Source organism: Sinohyriopsis cumingii, chromosome 2 (assembly GCF_028554795.1).
Source record: "Sinohyriopsis cumingii isolate HCF-2022 chromosome 2, ASM2855479v2, whole genome shotgun sequence".
NCBI classification, from domain to species: Eukaryota; Metazoa; Mollusca; class Bivalvia; order Unionida; family Unionidae; genus Sinohyriopsis; species Sinohyriopsis cumingii.
Genome location: NC_142962.1, coordinates 2278430 through 2299131, shown reverse-complemented (window position 1 = coordinate 2299131; position 20702 = coordinate 2278430). Strand labels below are relative to the sequence as shown.

Below are 20702 nucleotides of genomic sequence, written 5' to 3'. Positions count from 1 at the left end.
CTTAAGATGGGATCCTAATGCCCCCAAAGTTATCCCCAAGACAAAAGTCCAACGAAGCCCCAAGAAGAAAAAGAAAAAGACCAGGTCCCCAAGAAGAATAACTTCTCCAGTGGCAGGACCCTCCTTTTACCAGACACCACCACCCCGGAAAAAGAAAAGAAGCCCCCAGAAAAAGAAACAGAGAAAAAGTCCTCAGAAAAAGAAAAGTCCACAGAAGAAAACTAGTCGCAAGAGAGGCACTTCGGCCAGGACGCAACCTTACACTCGCAAACCACGACCTGCCACAGCGGTGACTGCGTCTCCGGCAGCCTCACGTTTATCCACTTCTCCGTTGATGTCACCAGGAACTGAAGGGTACTTGGAGACGTTGATCACACCAAGAACTTCTCCGTTGATGACCCCGAAAAGAACTTCCCCAGTTGCAGGACCTTCCAATTTAGCGGCAGTGAGTGCTGCTCACAAAGTACCTTCTCCCAAAATCAAAGTCCATGAAAGATCGGGCATGTTACAAAGTTTACTGGATTTGTCCAAGCAAGAACTGGCTCGATTTAGTCCGTTACGTACCCCTGCACGACGTGTCATGCCTGTCCTCAAACTGATACGACGTAAAGTCAATCAATGGCGACGCGTTCCAGTATAAAAAAGGCCTGTGACCGAGTAGGGTATCAGTGTTTTTAGGTGCTCCTAAAGACTCAAAGATGTCACCCTCCAGAAAACCCCAAGGAAAGAAAAGGAAAGGACTGCCACCACGTTTAGCCAAACATGGGGACCTGTTATCTGTCCTGTCCAAAGCTTCTCCACCCCTACGAAAAAAAACTCATTCAAACAGCCTCCAAGGAGGTCATCGATACCGTGTGCGAATGTTGTTTGAACGTTTTGAAAGGCACGATCCCTTTGTCCAAACACCAGAAACAATGCTTAGGCAAACATCGTCACGTTCTTCGGAAAATGGTTCAAAAGAAAATTCCCATTCGTCAAAAAAAGAAGATGTTAGTGCAACGTGGAGGTATTTTACCTCTCTTGTTAGGCCCCATACTGAAAGGAGTCTTGGGAACCATGTTGGGAGGACTGGTGGGAGCAAGATAAAAAGGCCCTCGGAAGTCCCAAGATCTCAGAATCGACCCCTGACAACCCCATGGAAGGACGAAAACTAGCTTTAGTGCCTTACAAACGATGGATGGAATACCATCGGTGGCAAGAACAACACACCCCGCATTTACCTCCCAATCCCAATTTGAGCGAGATGTCCCAGTTACAACACGAATTGCAATCCTTGATGGATCGCCAAGATTTGTCCGAAACAGAAAAATCGCAAAAGTACGGTCAACTCTTGCAACGACTGCAACTCTTTCACCAGAAAGCTTTAGACGAAACAGCTTTACCCACTCTAAAAGATTTTAAGACCTTGATGAAAAGTCCAGCACCATCACCAGTACCAGTACCAGTACCAGTACCACCAGTACCCGTGACCAAGACAGAAAAAGGAGAAGAAGAGGAAGGGTTTCAAACTCCACCAGAAAAAGTACGCAAGTTAACAACACCACCTACCTCCAGAATTGGATGGATTAAAAAGATGATGGCCACCCCTTCTTCCTCACAAGAGAAAAAGAAAGTGAAGACAGAAGTGAAGACAGAAGTGAAACAAGAACCGATATCCCCCGCTCAGACATCCTCCTCCTCTTCGACACCTATTGCCGGTCGCACACGCAAAGCCTTGCAATCCAAGAAAATACCACAAGAGAAAAAGAGTAGCCTCTTCCAAGAGTGGGTGCCTTATTAACACACCAATCAACACAAAAAAATGGAAAAAGTCTTAGCCAGCATTTACTACGATCCCTCCCATCCTGCAGGTTACGCAGGAGTTCAAAAATTGTATCGTGCTGCCAAAACGCGACTGAAAAGTCTCCGTTTACCTCAAGTGCAACGATTTTTACAAGAACAAGCTACCTACACTTTACACAAACCCATTCGACGCAAGTTTGCCAGAAGTCGCACCCGAGTGGAAGGCATCGATCATCAATGGCAAGCCGATTTAGCCGATGTCTCTCATTTGGCCAGCTACAATCGTGGTTACAAATATTTCTTTTGTGTCATCGACGTCTTTTCCAAATTTGCCTGGGTCGTGCCCTTGACTTCCAAATCGAGCAGCGAGTTAGTGCGAGCCCTGCAACGGGTGTTGAAACAAAGCGGTCGTCGCCCTCTTCGATGGCAAACGGACAAAGGCACCGAATTTCTGAACCAAGCTTTCCAAAAAGAATTAAAGAAACGTGACATTCATTTTTTTACCACCGAGAATCCCGAAACCAAAGCCAGCATCGTGGAACGTTTTCAACGCACTTTGAAAGAACGTATGTGGAAATATTTTACGCATCACCACACTCTGAAGTACATCGACATCTTACCGCACCTGGTACAAGCGTACAACCAATCTTACCATCGAAGCATCGGACGTGCCCCGCAAGACGTGACTCCCGACAACGAAGTGCTGGTGTTCGAGCGCCTGTTTGGTACGTCCCCGACGAGGGCTGTCCCCAAGAAAAGTGGAGAGTTGGCCGTAGGAGATTGGGTGCGCATTGGCAAAACCAAACGCACTTTCGACAAAGGTTACTTACCTAACTGGACGACCGAATTGTTTCGCGTCACTGGACGAGTGCATGGTCGTCATCCTACCGTCTATAAATTGGAAGACATGAACGGAGAAGTGCTCAAAGGAACGTTTTATTTGCCCGAGTTACAACGTGTGACCAAAAAAGAAGACGACGTGTACGACATCGAAAGCATTCTCGAACGCAGAACCCGTAAAGTGGGCAAACGACGTGTCAAAGAAGTCAAAGTACGTTGGAAAGGATATCCACCCAGTTTCGATTCTTGGATCGACGCTTCGCAAGTCATCGACTATAAAAAGAAGAAGTGACCATCATGCCCTTTCACACAGCAGACGCAGCTACGTCGACCACTCCTTCTTCACCCAGTTCTTCTGTGCAAGATTTACAAAAACAACCCTTGTGGGTGTGGTGTGGAGAACGTGTGCCTAAAACGCAAATCGTCTTTTTCTGCCAAATCTTCGTGGTGTATTGTGTCATCGGGGCAGCCATCGCCAATTTGAGTTTGCAACAAGGAGACAAACAATTGTGGACCATTTTATTGAGCAGTTGCATCGGTTACCTGCTTCCTAATCCCTCCCTGAAATTCTCCTCGAACGGGAACCCCGGGAACCTTGTGTCCAGTGCCAGTGCCAGTCACCAGTCCAACCACAACCAGAACCCCATTTTTGGTGGAGACACGCCTCTGACTTCCAGTAATAACCCCTCGGACAGCCACAGAACTCTGGAATTATGAGTCACCAAAACCAATTTTACTTAACTTTACCCAGTGACAGTTCCATGGAAGTGTTTCCCAACAACACGTTGTGCTGTTACACGGCCAAATTACCTCAGGCCATCCCCTTAGATCACGAAGCCCATTGGGAAGTGGCTTTGGTAGAAATGATTCACCCTACACAAATCAAAAACATCACTGAAACTCAAAACACTTTTGACGTCGAAATTTTGGACACAGCACTGCAGCAAACCATGACGGGCAGTCCTCAACATAACTCACATCTTGCAAAGGAGCTATTACCACGCAGCAGTGACTCTTCTCCTCCTCTTTTCGTTTATCGCTTTAAAATTAATTCAGGCCATTATTTTAGTGGTCAACATCTGGTGGAGACCATCGCTGACAAATTCTATGCAACCTTTGACAAAGTTCTGACCAAAGTAAATAAACGTGTCACCATTCAGTACCATCAACAGTCTCATCGTCTACTCATCAAATTTGATAGTGAGGAAAGAAGTATACGTATTAAATTTTGCCCTGGATTGTATGACATTTTGGGTGGAGACCTCAATTTGGTCACGGATAAGCAGACCAAAAAAATTAAAATGGCAGAGATTGACAACGACATGCATTTTGCAAGGTATTTTCGTTTCCCGGTAGAACTGAACCAAGGACTGAATTTGATGTTCGTGTACTCCGATGTGGTGGACTACAACGTGGTGGGACACACCTCCGTACCATTACTGCGTGTCATTCCTTTCAAAGTAAATTCTGCCACGGTCACTGACGAGGAAGGTGGAAACACTTACCACGTCCACCGCGAATTTGTCCATCCTCATTATTTGCCTGTCAGCAAGTCTTATTTGGACACGGTCAACATTGCTATAAAAGGAGATCTGGGACAAAATATTCCATTCACCAAAGGAAAAGTCACGGTGAAACTCCATTTTCGAAAACGGTTTTCTCACGACTCGTAAGTCATGTATCCAGTGTACCGAGGGGTTGCTCGACAGCGAGGACACGGTTTAGGAGATATGTTAAAATCGGCCTTTCGTTCGGTGGCCCCGGTGTTGAAACCGATGGTGACACGCGGATTGCACGCCTTGAAAGATGCGGCACTGACGCAAGGCAAAGAATTTCTCCAAAATGTCATCATCGACAAACAAAACCCTAAAGAAGCCTTCATGAGGGCTGGCAAAAATGTCTTGCTGCAAACGGGTAAAGACATTTTAGGCCGACGAGACACACCTATAAATGCCCTGCACGCTACCGAGTCAGGCATTCAGCAAGGACAAGGCAGAAAGAGACGAGGAAGAAAACACCCTTTCACCAGACTTCAAGCTAGAAAGGCCAAGAAAAGAAGAACCGTTCGAGACTTAGACGTTTTCGATTATTGAGAAAGAACAGAACAAAATGATGCACCGAGAGTCTTCCGCTTGTTCCAAGACGGAACTGGATCTGTTTGCCATGCCCCCCACCATGATGACCATGCAAGAATCCCAATGGGTGGAATTTCATCCCGTTTCCTCATTGGCCGATTCCGCTCCCATCGAGTTTGAAATCAAAGGACAACCAGAAGATTACATCGATCTGAATAGCAGTTACTTGTACTTGAAAGTCAAAGTTCTAGATAAGGATAATAAAGCAGTAGAAGACACTGAGAATATAGCTCCCGTCAACAATTTCATGCATTCCTTGTTCAGCTCAGTGGACTTGTACTTGAATAACAAACTGGTCAGCAGCAGCATGGATACTTACCCTTACCGTGCCTACCTGGAAAATCTCTTGACGTACGGAATAGATGCCAAGGATAGTCATCTCAATGCCTGTGTGCTATGGGAACCTGACGAAGCGAAGGCGTTTGACGAACTAGATAAAGACAATGACGGCTTTGTGGAAAGACGAAAGAAAATCCTAGGTGAACAGAGTTTAGAACTGATGGATCGTTTGCATTTGGACATGTGGTTGCAAGAGAAATATTTGCTGAACGGGGTCAATATCCGCTTGAGACTGAATCGCAGCAGTACCGCTTTCCATTTGTTGGCTGATACTACTGCTGGCAATCCTAAAAGCAAAATCGAGGAGGCCAAACTCTACGTACGACGCGTGGAAGTGTTACCTAAAGTAGGTAACGACATCAGTCAAACGTTGAGCAGAACGACCGCCAAGTATCCCATACGACGCGTGGAAGTCAAAACCTTCACCATTCCCGCTAACCATCATTCCATGATCGAAGATCATCTGTTCCAAGGACAGTTACCCAAACGTTTGATCCTTGGTATGGTCTCAAATTCAGCCTTCAACGGAGCCTTCGGTGAAAATCCTTTCAACTTTCAACACTTCAACGTGAAGAAAATCGAAGTCAGTCGCGATGGCAAGACCTTGTGTACCCGACCTTTTGAACCTGACTTTACCAAGAACAATTACTTGAGATCGTACTTGTCCCTGTACGAAGCCACTGGCCAGTTAGGAACCAACACCAGTCACGGCATTACGTACGACGATTACGCAGGAGGCTATGCTTTGTGGGCTTTCGATTTCACTCCAGACCAAGGCAGCGACGAGGGACATTTCCACCCTATAAAATCAGGCCAGATTCGTGTGGAACTTCAGTTTGCAGATAAACTACCAGCGACAGTGAACGTCATCCTCTATGCAGAATTCGATAATACCATAGAAATCAACAGTTTGAGAGAAGTCATTCTAGATTATTAGAAGTCATGGAAGATTGTTATCCCTCTTTACCTAGTGGAGAAACTTTGGACATGGAATGTGAGGAGACCGTGGAAGGAGAAGAATCTCAAGACAAAGACGAAGAAGTGATCGTGATGAAGTCGAGATGGCCAGAACAAGAAGCCCATTTAGTCTCCTGTTTTGCCAAACACTTGGTCGACAAAATGACGGAATTGATCAAGAAAAATTGTTATGGATGTCAAAACGATCATCCCAGTCAAATTCAACACGATAAATGCCTAATGTTGAGTCAAGAAGAAAAATTGGACGAGTATCTGGACGAAGCTTGGAGTCTCATCTCGAACAAAGACGTGTTGCACCAGTGGTATAAAGACTTGCGTGAACATTCTTGTCCACCATTAACCACTCAAGAGATCCATCGTATCGAAGCTCTCCTGAATCAGAGTGAGGAAACAGAACGAATAACCGTTTATTCGTCAGACATTTTCAAGCAAAAAGTCAGGATCGAATTGACGACTTATTATTACCTGTGAAGAAGAAAAAAAACATGGATACCTGGGAACTTTATTACCTTTTGAACCACAGTTCGTATACGGCTTCTTGGAATCCTGTCGTCTGTGCTAAAGATGAACTCCCTCATCGCAAACCTAAAGACCATCAAGCTTACGTGATCAACACGGACGACAGTCATCTCCCAGGAACCCACTGGGTAGCCGTCTACTTTCCTCAAGAAGGATGTGTGGAATATTTCGATTCGTACGGATTGCCCACTTTGGAAGACGATATCATTGACTTTATGAGAAGAAATGCTCAGACCACCCAATTCAATAATGTGAAATTACAAGGCACAGATTCCTTGGTGTGTGGACAGTACTGTGTGTACTTTCTGCATCATCGCAGCCTGGGCTATTCCTTAGAACATTTAGTGACTCATTTCGATCCTCGTTCTTCTTCAAGAAATGATGTGAAAGTAGATCGATGGTTTTGTGACCATTATGCTTATCTTTTGTCTCAAGCTAGGAAACGTAGTGTCCATCAATGGCCTAATGATTTCCAACAGTGGAAATCACAATTTCATTCACAACGTTGTCAGCCCTGTTTAAAGTAGATTGTCAATTGAGATAAAAATGGTTTGTGTTTTGAAAAAAATGTTTGATGTTATATTGTTGGATTATTGTTAAAAATGTTAGAGTTGTTGTTGGTTAGTGTTAAGTGATTTTTGAATAAAAAATGTTGTGTTTTGAAAAAATGCTTTTGTCTTTTGTTTAGCTATAAGAATGTTGGATTGATGCTCTTTCATTTCTTACTATCCCTCTCATGACACTCACTAAACGTTGCGACTCAAAAACCGTGTGGGGATGTTTTCCTTCACGTCCGCGCTTTGACTTTAAGAACCGGGGTTGTTTCCAGTCTAACCATCCATTGTCGACTCATCCTCCTACGAAGATGTGCTCCAAACTAGCTAAGCTCAACGAAGCCTACGTGAATTTGCATAGGGTCAGACACAGTCTGATACCGAAGCCAGAAGAAATAGAGAATGTGAGAATGTTAAAAATCACTGAAGACCTGATAGAAGAGCTCTTCAGAGAAGAAATGAACAGGGAAAAAGAAGAATGGACAGAGAAGTACAGACTTCAGAGACAGCAGCAACAGCAGCAACAACAGCAACAGCAACAGCAGCAGCAGCAACCTGAACCTGACAGAGGCTTTGTCGATTGTCGTATCGACACCAAAGAGTTCTTCTTCTCTTTCCGAAGAAGCAGACCTATTGCCAGAAAGTCTATCCTCAGAGGACATCGCATTCTTAGAAACTAAAAAAAGAATGCCATAGCAAAACAAAAAAAACAGCCCTTTTCAGGACTACCCAATACTCTAGAAAAGAAATAACGATCGATTTGCCAATGTGTGTAGGTAGAGTAGTGTGAAAATAAACACTAACTCTTTCTTAAAAAATGTGAGGGTATGTGTTTGTGTGTTTGTGTTTGTAAGTGATAAAGTAGGTTGGTGTGGATAGTAGATTAAAATGATGTTTGTTTTTTTGGGCTGTTTGAGGTGTATATTTGGGGTTAGATTGGATTGCTTTGCGTATGTGGATAGTCTATTGAAGTGATTTATAAAAATTTTTACAATAGTGATGGGTAGCATAAAAAAGTGAGTGAGTGTTTCTTTTAGGTCCGCGCGTTGTTGTTTTTTTTGGTCATGATCTAGGTAAGATCAATTTTATGTTATTAGGGGATGTTTTCCATCACGTCCGCGCTTTCACTATAAATTGAAACTCGCTGGGCAGTCTAGCTATCCTTGTTGATTGATCAACACAGCCAGAAGAATGAATAGCAGAATAGTGAAACTGTTAGAACTCCAGATGCACCTGGAATATGCCAGGCGCATAGTAAACGAACTATCAGCGGAGGCTATAGTAGAAGAAGCAAGAGTAAAGAAGGAAGAGGAGGAGAGAAGAGAGAGGGAAGAAGAGGAAAAGAAAAGAGAAGAGAGGATGTCGTTCAATATTCCCGAGACAGAGGATTGGGGTGTTGAAGCGAATCATCCTCCCTCTGCGCTCCCCAGAAGAAAGGTGAAAGAAGACTGGGGAAGAAGATGCGTGTGTGGCGCCAGGCCAGGAAGGTGCAACCATTAGATAGGTGCATCAGGAGTTCAAAAAAACAGCCCTTTTCAGGGCTACCCAATACTCTAGAAAAGAAATAACTATTAATTTGCCAATGTGTGTAGGTAGAGTAGTGTGAAAATAAACACTAACTCTTTTTTAAAAAATTGTGAGGGTATGTGTTAGTGTGTTTGTGTTTGTAAGAGTAAAGGTATGTTTGTGAGAATAGTAGATTATGGGTTTCTTTATTGTTTCTTAGCAAATGTGGAGAGTATAGTTTGGGTTATATTATATGAAATGAAAAAAGTTGGGGGATGTTTTCCTTCACGTCCGCGCGTTGTTTGGTCATGATCTAGGTAAGATAGATTTTATGTTTTTTAGGGGGATGTTTTCCTTCACGTACGCGCTTTAAGTATAAGAACCCACAGTATTCGTCGTTCAAACCATTCTACATAGAAGATGGCTTCAAACCACCTGGATAAATTTCAATCATTGCAAGACGTCCTTGACAATTTGGGCATGATAGAACAAATGCTCGTACGACTCGTTGAAGACCACTATTCTTATAGTCCGCATAGAGTAAAAATGGAAATTAACAACTTAAGAAAAGCAAAGGACATGATCAGTGGTGTGATGAAGGAAATAAAGGAGGAGAAGGAGGATGAAGAGGAAAAGATAAGAATAAGAACATGGAACGAAAAAGTTGAAAAAGAAGAAGAAAATGAGAAGAGGAAGAAAGAAGAGGAGGAAGAGAAGAAAGAAGAGGAGGAGAAAAAAAAGAAGAGAAAGAGTGTTGGAGATAAAATAAGAAGTTGGTGGAGGAAAAGAAGAACTTAGAAGCAGAAGAAGAAAACCCAAAGGCCCTTTTCAGGGCCCCCATATATCTCGAAAAGAGATAGCCTTTCCATTGCCTACCCCCTTTTTTTTTTTAAAAAAAAAAAATCCCATGTTAATTTCCCTTGTACGTATATTAACCCACAATTTATTCCCATGTTAAATTTCCCTTGAGGCTAATCTGACCCACGATTTTTCTCCATGTTAAATTTCCCTTGAGGCTAATCTGACCCACAATTTTCTCCATGTTAATTTCCCTTGAGGCTAATCCTACCCACGATTTTTCTCCATGTTAAATTTCCCTTGAGGCTAATCGGACCCAAGGGTGTTTTTAATGCTAATTCCCATTGAGGCTAATCCTACCCCCTTTACTACTGTGGCAACGACATTAATATTACTTCCAGCTATATTTCATACTTCCTACTCTCTTAATGGACCACCTTTCCTAAAGACCATAACTTTTATCAAGATTAATATTTAGATTATATTATTACAGTAGTTGTGCAAATTATCCTTTAGCTTTCGTATACCCTCAGTGTTACCTAAAAATAAAACTTTACCGTCAGCAAATAGTGCCAAAAATAAAAACAACTCGTCTAACTCTATACAGATCTCTCCAGTAGAATGTAATGATATTTCCAGATCTTCAAAAAATAGCGAAAACTGTATGGTTGATAACACTTCTCTGTGTATCAAACCTACTCCGTATTCAAAAAGGTCCTATTAATAGCCCACGTGAACACATTATATAAGTACACTGTACGCAGAACGAAGAACATCTCACATTTTTTCATTTACACCTGTCTAAAAACTTTCGCCCACAAACCATTTCTGCAAAAACTATTAAATGACTTTTAAAATCAACAAAAGCTCCATAAAACCATTTACCTTGACTTAAATACTTATTATTCATACCATATAAAACAAACATATCGTAAGTAGTTCCCACTCCTTTCTTGAAACCAAACCGTGCATCGGATGGTTAGTTATTTTCCCTGGTCCAATTCACCAGTATTTCATTAAAAAAAATAATAAATAATTTTGATAAGCAGCTTAGTAAAGTAATATCTCCATAATTTCCTGCATAACAAGAGTCACATTACTTGAATATAGATAAATTTTTCCCTCGCTCCATTGCGAATGAAAATGTTTATAATCCACCGCAGAAATGGCTGCCTAGTAAGCTACACTTTATGTGGGTGTGAGATATAATTTTGCATTGACAGATACAGGAGCAAAGGAACTGTTTTCATTGCGTGATACACTGGGAAAATCGCCATACTTACGTTGTGAAAAATGTACCATTCCAAAAGCAGTATGGTTCCTTTCTGGTACTATTCATTTCAGTTAAGAAAAGAAAGTTTATTTTAATGAACTCAGCTTGGAAAGAGGGTTTCATTTCATTTTGCTGGATGATCGAAAGAAATAAATAAAATTCTTTTGTTCTAAATCAAAACGATTTGTTATTTTCTGATGTGCCCTGAATACACTTATTATGTGAATGGAACTACATACTTACATTGCATGTTAATTGACACACGGTTTTAAATATAAAATCGATGCACATTAAAGATTCACGGCAGAAGTCTTCTGTTAACAAAGTCGCGACGATGGATATAGTTTTGACGGCACTAAGTCGCATCCGGTCATTAGTTTACCAGTTCGCTATTACCGTCATGGTCATTTTAGATTTCGCTAAATAAAGTATCAAAAAAGAGGGTGAAATAACTTTCTAGTACGTTTGGAAGCCATGGACACATTACGTCCTTGTATATCACGGATTCATGACGTCATCGGTGACACCATGAGGTGTTAAATATATGTGTGCACTTTGAAAAATATGACGTGTTAGTTAACTAGACAGTATGGCAGTCTTGTTTCAAAATTAATATACATTTCAAGCTTTTTCTTGTTACACACTGTCGTATACATGCAACGAATATACTACATTTAGAAAGTTACATTTTCATTTGCCTTCATATAACATTTTGTTTGCTAGCTATCCATGGCCATATTAATCTTTATTTTTGTACAGTTCGATCTGACCATTCCTGCAACAGACCCTGTATAGACGGTGCTGCACCGCGTACATGCGAGTATTACTTTACTGTGGAATGGTACTGGATTTTATCCAAGGTTTGTTTTCTGACATATCGGTCATTAAGATCATTGAATACTCTATCAATTAACATCGTGTAATGAATTATTCACTAGAAATTATTATAATGCGGTGGACTTACTCAGTCAAAAGATCTCTTGGATTTCATTATATTTCATAAGCTTCTGCCACATTTTAGAGCTCCACGGAAAATTTGGGTTAGATAATCCATGGGGAAAATAAATATTTGAATAACCTATTTTTTATTTTAAAAGAACCTCAATAAGATGAAACGAAGTAGATACGCCGAATGAGAACGTATTTTTAGATTTTAGTTACAATAATTTCAGCTTTCTTTCTTTCCTTTCCGTACGAAGTTTTCGAATCGTTTTAAAACGTTAATAAATACGTCCAATCTCGTCATGATGTCTCGTCTTTATTTAGGTGGAGTGGTCTTATACATTAATTTCATTCTTTCTAACGTAAAATTGTGACCTTGACCCTGAGTAGATATTGCGGCATGAGAGTGGTACGGAATATACGAATAGTAACGCGGTAAACAGTCAAAACGGATAGGACAACATTAAAATATTTTAAAAAAATAAAATATTACGATTTTATGACACAACATAAATTTTAGCACAAAGCGACATTATATCTAAATCAAGTTTTTAGATAGATGATAGATGCTTTAGTTAGTTTAACAATGAATCTGCAATGTCAATAGATAATGCATTTTCGTGTACAATTTTAACGGGAAATACATGCGGTCAAGGCTAAGTGTGTTTATAAAAACATACAAGAGAAAAATAATTGATTTGCTGATGTGAGATTACATTTTCAATTATTAGGTAGAAGAAAACAATCATTCTAGACGTCATTAAATTAAGTCTTTATTACAAAATTTGTTAAGTGCATTAGTTAATGCTATATAATTAGTATACATATATAAAATATATTTAAGTTATTGTGTTTTCTCAGTAGTGATGGTTCGAAAACCTTTTTTTAAGGAAAAACAAAACTCACTTCATTTTCTGCAATATGATAAGTTTTATTAATCTCTACCTATGTTAAATAAATTTCTATCGCAACTAAAGCGTCCTTATAAATCTTTAAAGAAATTAGTAACTTGGTAAGTTTTGGTCCCCTTTACATTCTTTCAGAAATAAAAAGCATACAATAAATTGATGAACAATATGAAACGTGACATTAACAGTTTTACAAATATGTAGACTACTAAAAAAAAATCCCATTTAGATTGGTTTTGAAATACAGTGAAGTCAGTTTTTTGTGCATGTCTGTCAAAATTATGGAAAAAAGGTGAGGTCTTTATTTAAAATGTAAATACATTAAAACCGGAAAAAGAATCGTTTCGGTCAGGAGCTCTAGACAGTATAGACTCATTGATGAGTTATACCAATTAGTTGTGTTGTTCAGACTGTTTTTCTTCCTAGTTTTACATGATTTGGATGACTTATAGGGGTGTAATTGTATCTATAAAAAATAAAAAATAATAAAAAAAAAAAAAATGAAAACCCAGTCTGGTTGCATTCGCGCTATAAACTTGAAAGCTATAGTTGCTATGAATCTAGATACCCACACTTCTATGAGCCAGTATCATTAAGTGTCGCCAAAGGACAATGTACGTGACGACAATCCATTTGTTTTGTATGTCGCATGGCTGAATTCAGATATTACTTGACATCCACGTGAAAATGTTTTACAATTTGAACACAGACCTTATCTTTAAGTAATGTTCAAGATACTGGTAAGGAAACAGTGGCACAATTTTAATGTGTAAAATGTTTTAAATTTATGATGCATTCCTATTTTTTGTAGCAAAAGATGAAGAAATATTGTAAAAAGCTAAGAATAATAAGTGCCACATTTTACAATTTGTGAAAGGAAAGACATTGACCCATTTTGGGTGTGCAGCACACGTTCATCCCGAGATAAGCAGATAAATAACCTAAATGTAAGTAAATGTTTAGATCTCACAATACACATCAAAGACACAATATTTCTTACCAATTATGAAAAAGTCCTGAAAAAGGAGTTACAGCAACGCAATTTCAGTTTTCATCCTGAATTACAGCCTATTGAAACCCACTACTATCCTTGAATAATACTGGGTGCTAGCACTGTTTTGCCGTCGTTTTTCCTCGATATGTCAACTGTTTTAGCATATGTTTGTTCTCAACGCATATTATTTTATAGCTTCTTTCTAACAGATCTTGTAATTAAGTCATTCCATGGCCTACCATTACATTATTATTGTACAAGTCGCGCACTTGCCTTGAAACACTGCCACATTCATTTAAAGCAGTGTCTTCAAAATATTATAGATTTTGTCCGGAAAGAATTAATAAGATTTACAGTATTATCAACCTGTTTTTTATGTTGTACATATGCTGTATAATCATCACCTTCATATGCACGTTTCTACTTGGTTTATTATTGATGCGATTTCTATCTTATCTAGCCTAATTTTCGGAATCACATTCTGGTATGCAGTACAGCCCATAATAAAAAACAGAGTGTACCTACGGTACAAGTGCAAAGCACGATTAGACACCCCTCACTGATGAAGGTTGCTACTCTAAATGATCCAAACGCGTCCTTTGTTCTTCAATCTCTTTCATCGGAGACATTTTATAACTTTTTAAAAATATGTTCTTATTGGCAATCATACACCTAATATTGACAAGTGGAAACATTTTTTGTTGTTGATCTGGTTTGACGGATCAAACGATGAACAATGTATAAGTAATCAAAGTACAACCGATGTTCTCTGTCTAATTTAGCTCCCAGATAGCTCCCAGATACACTACGGAACACCTCGTAATTTCAGATTCATATATCAAGAACAGTATAGTCGAACACTCTCATGTATGCGTTATGGGGCGGACATCCGGTACTCTTTAACGTTAAGACACTGATGATGTATGCATTATGGGAAGGAGATAGTGTACAATTTGCGGTATGCAATCCACTTTGCACTTTCTTTCTGTTCAGTCCGTTCTGTATAAGTTGTTGACAAGATTACGCAGACTTTCTTGACATAGACGATTCTAGTGAAATAAGCACATTTCTATCCACATATCGATGGCCTCCTTAGAATTTACATTAACTGAATCATTTTTTGAAAGGTTTTTCTCATGATTATTTCACGAATTTTCAGTGCAAGTCATTTTACATGACTATGACTTCAGCTTTTCCAGACCTCTTTTGACAAAGGGCCAATATAACCATTTCACCATTCCTTCCAAAAAACACCTTACTTTTACAATATTATCCAAGGCCTCTTTTAACATTCCAATTTTGACATATGGAGGATTAATAAACCCTCTCAACTTCTTCACTTCTTCTTCTATTAACTCCTCCATCTTCTCCCTGGCTACTTTTAGTTTGTTAGCAAAGTCCAGACTGTTTTTTATCGTCCATTTTCTTTCAATCCTTTCCACTACATATTCACTGTCTATCATCCAGTAGTATGTTTCCTTGAACAGGTCAGACACAGCTACCATTTTCTTTCCTTTATTCCTTAGAATGGTGCGAACGACGAACACTGTGGGTTCTTATACGAAATTCGCGGACGTGAAGGAAAACATCCCCTAAGACCCAAAATTTATATTACCTCGATCATGACCAAACAACGCGAGGACGTGAAGGAAAACATCCCCAACTTTTCTCATTTCATATTATCTACTATCCACATACGTGAAGTAGCAATAAACAAATCCAAAATCTACTATCCACACACGCAAAGCATTAAAATGAAACCCAAATTTACTATCCACACTAACCAACTTAAGCGCTTACAAAACCCAATAATCTACTATCCACACAAACTTACGTGAGCGCTTACGAACACAAACACATACACTCACACTAGGAAAAAAAGAGTTAGTGTTTACTTTCACACTACTCTACATACACACATTGGCAAATGGATTACTATTTCTTTTCTAAAGGTTTGGGTAGCCCTGAAAAGGGCTGTTTGTTTTGAACTCCAGGGCACCTGGTTAATGATGGCACCTTCCAGGCCTGGCACCACACACACATCTTCTACTCCAGTCTCTTTTTACTTTTTATGTTGGGAGTGCAGAGGCGGGATGAGTGGCTTCAGAATCCCAATCTTCTGTCTCTGGGATTCTGAAATTTCCTCTCTCCTCTTCTTTTTTTCTTCTTTCCTCCTCTTTCATCCTTCCCTCTTCGACGATGGCCTCCGAGGCCAGTTCATTTAGTATGCGCCTGGCATATTCCAGGTGCATCTGGAGTTCTAGAAGTTTAGCTAGCCTGGTGTTCATTCTGGTGTTGATCAATCAACAAGGGTAGCTAGACTGCCGAGCGATTTTCAATTTATAGTTAAAGCGCGGACGTGAAGGAAAACATTCCCTAAGACAAAATTTATATTACCTAGATCATGACCAAAGAACGCGCGGACCTAAAAGAAACACTCACTCACTTTTTTACTACCCATTACTATTTTAAAAATTTTCATTTAAAAATAATTTACTATCCATATACGCGAAGCAGCAATAAACAAACCCCAAATCTACTATTCCCACACGTCAAACATCAAAAAACATTATCATTATCTACTATCCACACAAACCTACGTGAGTGCTTACAAACACAAACACATACAATCACACCAGAAAAGAGTCAGTGTTTATATTCACACTACTCTACATACACATATTGGCAAATCTATTGTTATTTCTTTTCTAGAGATTGGGGTCTCCCTGAAAAGGGCCGTTTTTTTTGTGTGCGAAGTTGAAGCTAGGGCAATCTTTTAGTTTCTAAGAATGCGACGTCCTCTGACGATAGACTTTCTGACGATAGGTATGCTTCTTCGGAAAGAGAAGAAGAACTCTTTGGTGTCGATACGACAATCGACAAAGCCTCTGTCAGGTTCAGGTTGTTGCTGCTTTTGCTGTTGTTGTTGCTGTTGCTGCTCTCTCTGCTGTTTCTGAAGTCTGTTCTTCTCTGTCCATTCTTCTTTCTCCCTGTTCATTTCTTCTCTGAAGAGCTCTTCTGTCAGGTCTTCAGTGACTTTTAACATTCTCACATTCTCTATCTCTTCTGGCTTCGGTATCAGACTGTGTCTGACCCTATGCAAATTCACGTAGGCTTCGTTTAGCTTAGCTAGTCTGGAGCACATCTTCGTAGGAGGATGAGTCGACAATGGATGATTAGACTGGAGGCTACCCCGGCTTTAAAGTCAAAGCGCGGACGTGAAGGAAAACATCCCTGTATGGTTTTTGAGCCGGAACGTTCAATGAGTGTCATGAGAGGGATAGTAAGAAGTCAAAGAGCATGAATCAAGATTCCTAGCCATACAAACCACAAAAGGCTTTTTTTTTTCAAAACACAACATTTTTTATTCAAAAATCACTTAACACTAACAAACAACTATAACATTTTTAACAATAATCCAACAATATAACATCAAACATTTTTTTTTCTTCAAATCACAAACATTTTTTTTCAGTTAACACTCTACTTTAAACAGGGTTGACAACGTTGTGAATGAAATTGTGATTTCCACTGTTGGAAGTCATTAGGCCATTGATGGACACTACGTTTCCTAGCTTGAGACAAAAGATAAGCATAATGGTCACAAAACCATCGATCTACTTTCACATCGTTTCTAGAAGAAGAACGAGGATCAAAATGAGTCACTAAATGTTCTAAGGAATAGCCCAGGCTGCGATGATGCAGAAAATACACACAATATTGTCCACACACCAAGGAATCTGCGCCTTGTAATTTCACATTATTGAATCGGGTGGTCTGAGCATTTCTTCTCATAAAGTCAATGATATCGTCTTCCAAAGGAGGCAATCCATAGGAATCGAAATATTCCACACATCCTTCTTGAGGAAAGTAGACGGCTACCCAGTGGGTTCCTGGGAGATGACTGTCGTCCGTGTTGATCACATAAGCTTGATGGTCTTGAGGTTTGCGATGAGGGAGTTCATCTTTAGCACAGACGACAGGATTCCAAGAAGCCGTGTACGAGCTGTGGTTCAAAAGGTAATAAAGTTCCCAGGTATCCATTGATTTGTGTGGGTTTTTTCTTCTTCACAGGTAATAATAAGTGATCAATTCGATCCTGACTTTTTGCTTGAAAATGTCTGACAAGTAAAAGGCATTTAGCTTCGTCTCCCCACTCTCATTCAGGAGAACTTCGATAAGATGGATCTCTTGAGTGGGTAATGGTGGACAAGAATGTTCACGCAAGTCTCTATACCACTGATGCAACACGACTTCGTCCGAGATGAGACTCCAAGCTTCGTCCAGATACTCGTCCAATTTTTCTTCTTGACTCAGCATCAGGCATTTATCGTGTTGAATTTGACTGGGATGATCGTTTTGATATCCATAGCAATCTTTCTTGATCAATTCCGTCATTTTTTCGACCAAGTGTTTGGCAAAACAGGAGACTGAATGGGCTTCTTGTTCTGGCCATCTCGACTTCATCATGACAACTTCTTAGTCTTTGTCTTGGGATTCTCCTTCTTCTTCCACAGTCTCCTCACATTCCATCTCCAAGGTTTCTCCACTAGGTAAAGAGGGATAACAGTCTTCCATAGCTTCTAATAATCTAGAATGACTTCTCTCAAACTGTTGATTTCTATGGTATTATCGAATTCTGCATACAGGATGACGTTCACTGTCTTGTCCAGTGGATCTGCAAACTGAAGTACCACACGAATCTGGCCGGATTTTATAGGGTGAAAATGTCCCTCGTCGCTGCCTTGGTCTAGAGTGAAATCGAAAGCCCACGAAGCATAGCCTCCTGCGTAATCGTCGTACGTAATACCGTGACTGGTGTTGGTCCCTAACTGCCCGGTGGCTTCGTACAAGGACAAGTACGATCTCAAGTAATTCAACTTCGTGGGATCAAAGTCAGGTTCGAAAGGTCGGGTACACAAGGTCTTGCCATCGCGACTGACTTCGATTTTCTTCACGTTGAAGTGTTGAAAGTTGAAAGGATTTTGATCGAAGTCTCCGTTGAAGGCTGAATTCAGGACCATACCAACGATTAAACGTTTGGGTAACTGTCCTTGAAACAGATGATCTTCGATCATGGAATGATGGTTAGCGGGAATGGTGAAGGTTTTCACTTCCACGCGTCGTATGGGATATTTGGCGGTCGTTCTGCTCAATGTCTGACTAATGTCGTTTCCCACTTTGGGTAACACTTCCACGCGTCGTACGTAGAGTTTGACGTCCTCGATTTTGCTTTTGGCATTACTATCAGCCAACAAATGGAAAGCAGCACTGCTACGATTCAGTCTCAAGCGAACATTTACCACGTTCAGCAAATATTTCTCTTGCAACCACATGTCCAAATGCAAACGATCCATCAGTTCTAAACTCCTCTTATTTAAGTTTTTTTTTTGTCTTTCCTCAAAGCCGTCATTGTTTCCATCTATTTTGTCGAACTTGCCCGCATCGTCAGGTTCCCATAGCACACAAGCATTGAGATGAGTATTCTTGGCATCTATTCCGTACGTCAAGAGATTTTCCAGGTAGGCACGGTAAGGGTAAGTATCCATGCTGCTACTGACCAGTTTGTTATTCAAGTACAAGTCCACTGAGCTCAACAAAGAATGCATGAAATTGTTGACGGGAGCTATATTCTCAGTGTCTTCTACTCCACCATCATCCTTATCTAGAACTTTGACTTTCAAGTACAAGTAACTGCTATTCAGATCGATGTAATTTTCGGGCTGTCCCTTGATTTCAAACTCGATGGGAGCTGAATCTGTCAAAGAGGAGACGGGGTGAAATTCCACCCATTGGGATTCTTGCATGGTCATCATGGTGGGGGGCATGGCAAACAGATCCAGTTCCGACTTGGAACAGGCGCAAGACTCTCGGTGCATCATTTGTTTTGTTGCTTTTTCTCAATAATCGAAAACGTCTAAGTCTCGAACGGTTCTTCTTTTCTTTGCCTTTCTAGCTTTAGACGTGTGAAGTCTGGTGAAAGGGTGTTTTCTTTGTCGTCTCTTTCTGCCTTGTCCTTGCTGAATGCCTGACTCGGTAGCGTGCAGGAATTTATAGGTGTGTCTCGTCGGCCTAAAAGGTCTTTACCCGTTTGTAGCAAGACATTTTTGCTTGCCCTCATGAAGGCTTCTTTGGGGTTTTGTTTGTCGATGATGACATTTTTTAGAGAAATTCTTTACCTTGCGTCAGTGCCGCATCTTTCAAGGCGTGCAATCCGCGTGTCACCATCGGTTTCAACACCGGAGCCACCGAACGAAAGGCTGATTTCAACATATCTCCTAAACCGTGTCCTCGCTGTCGAGCAACCCCTCGGTACACTGGATACATGACTTACGAATCGTGAGAGAACCGTTTTCGAAAAAGGAGTTTCACCGTGACTTTTCCTTTGGTGAATGGAATATTTTGTCCCAGATCTCCTTTTATACAATGTTGACCGTGTCCAAATACGACCTGCTGACAGGCAAATAGTGAGGATGTACAAATTCGCGCTGAACGTGATAAGTGTTTCCACCTTCCTCGTCAGTGACCGTGGCAGAATTTACTTTGAAAGGAATGACACGCAGTAACGGCACAGAGGTGTGTCCCACCACGTTGTACTCCACCACATCGGAGTACACAAACATCAAATTCAGTCCCTGGTTCAGTTCTACCGGGAAACGAAAATACCTTGCAAAATGCCCGTTGTTGTCAGTGTCTGCTTTCTCAATTTTTTTGGAGTGCTTATCCGTGACCAAATTGAGGTCTCCACCCAAAATGTCATAAAATTCAGGGCAAAATTTAATACGTATACTTTTTTTCCTCACTTTCAAATTTGATTAGTAGACGGTGAGACACTTTATGATACTCAATGGTAACACGTTTTTTTAGTCCGGTCAGAACTTTGTCAAATGCTGCATGGAATTTGTCAGCGATTGCCTCCACCAGATGTTGACCACTAAAATAATGGCCTGAATTAATTTTAAAGTGATAAACGTAAAAAGGAGGAGAAGTGTCACTGCTGCTGCGGGGTACTGTGTACTTCGGAAGTGATTTATGTTGATTAGTGGTAATCATGGTTTGCGGCACTGTTTGGTCCAGAATTTCGACGTCAAAAGTGTTTTGAGTTTCAGTGATGTTTTTGATTTGTGTTGGGTA

At 40.5% G+C, this 20702-nt stretch overlaps 1 protein-coding gene across 2 annotated transcripts in view; it reads left to right on the top strand.

The window, feature by feature from the left end:
* LOC149804205 (multicopper oxidase 3-like) overlaps positions 1–20702 on the top strand; it is a 100319-nt gene that overhangs the window by 37631 nt on the left and 41986 nt on the right. The window contains exons 2-3 of one of the 2 annotated variants that reach the window (XM_089937925.1): positions 11484–11584; positions 13386–13521. Coding sequence is in view for 1 of the 2 variants with exons in the window: in XM_089937914.1 (XP_089794040.1) it covers positions 11484–11584 (101 nt within the window). In the remaining variant the exon portion in view is untranslated. The remainder of the gene's footprint in view (positions 1–11483; positions 11585–13385; positions 13522–20702) is intronic. The other variant, XM_089937914.1, reaches the window with a different exon arrangement.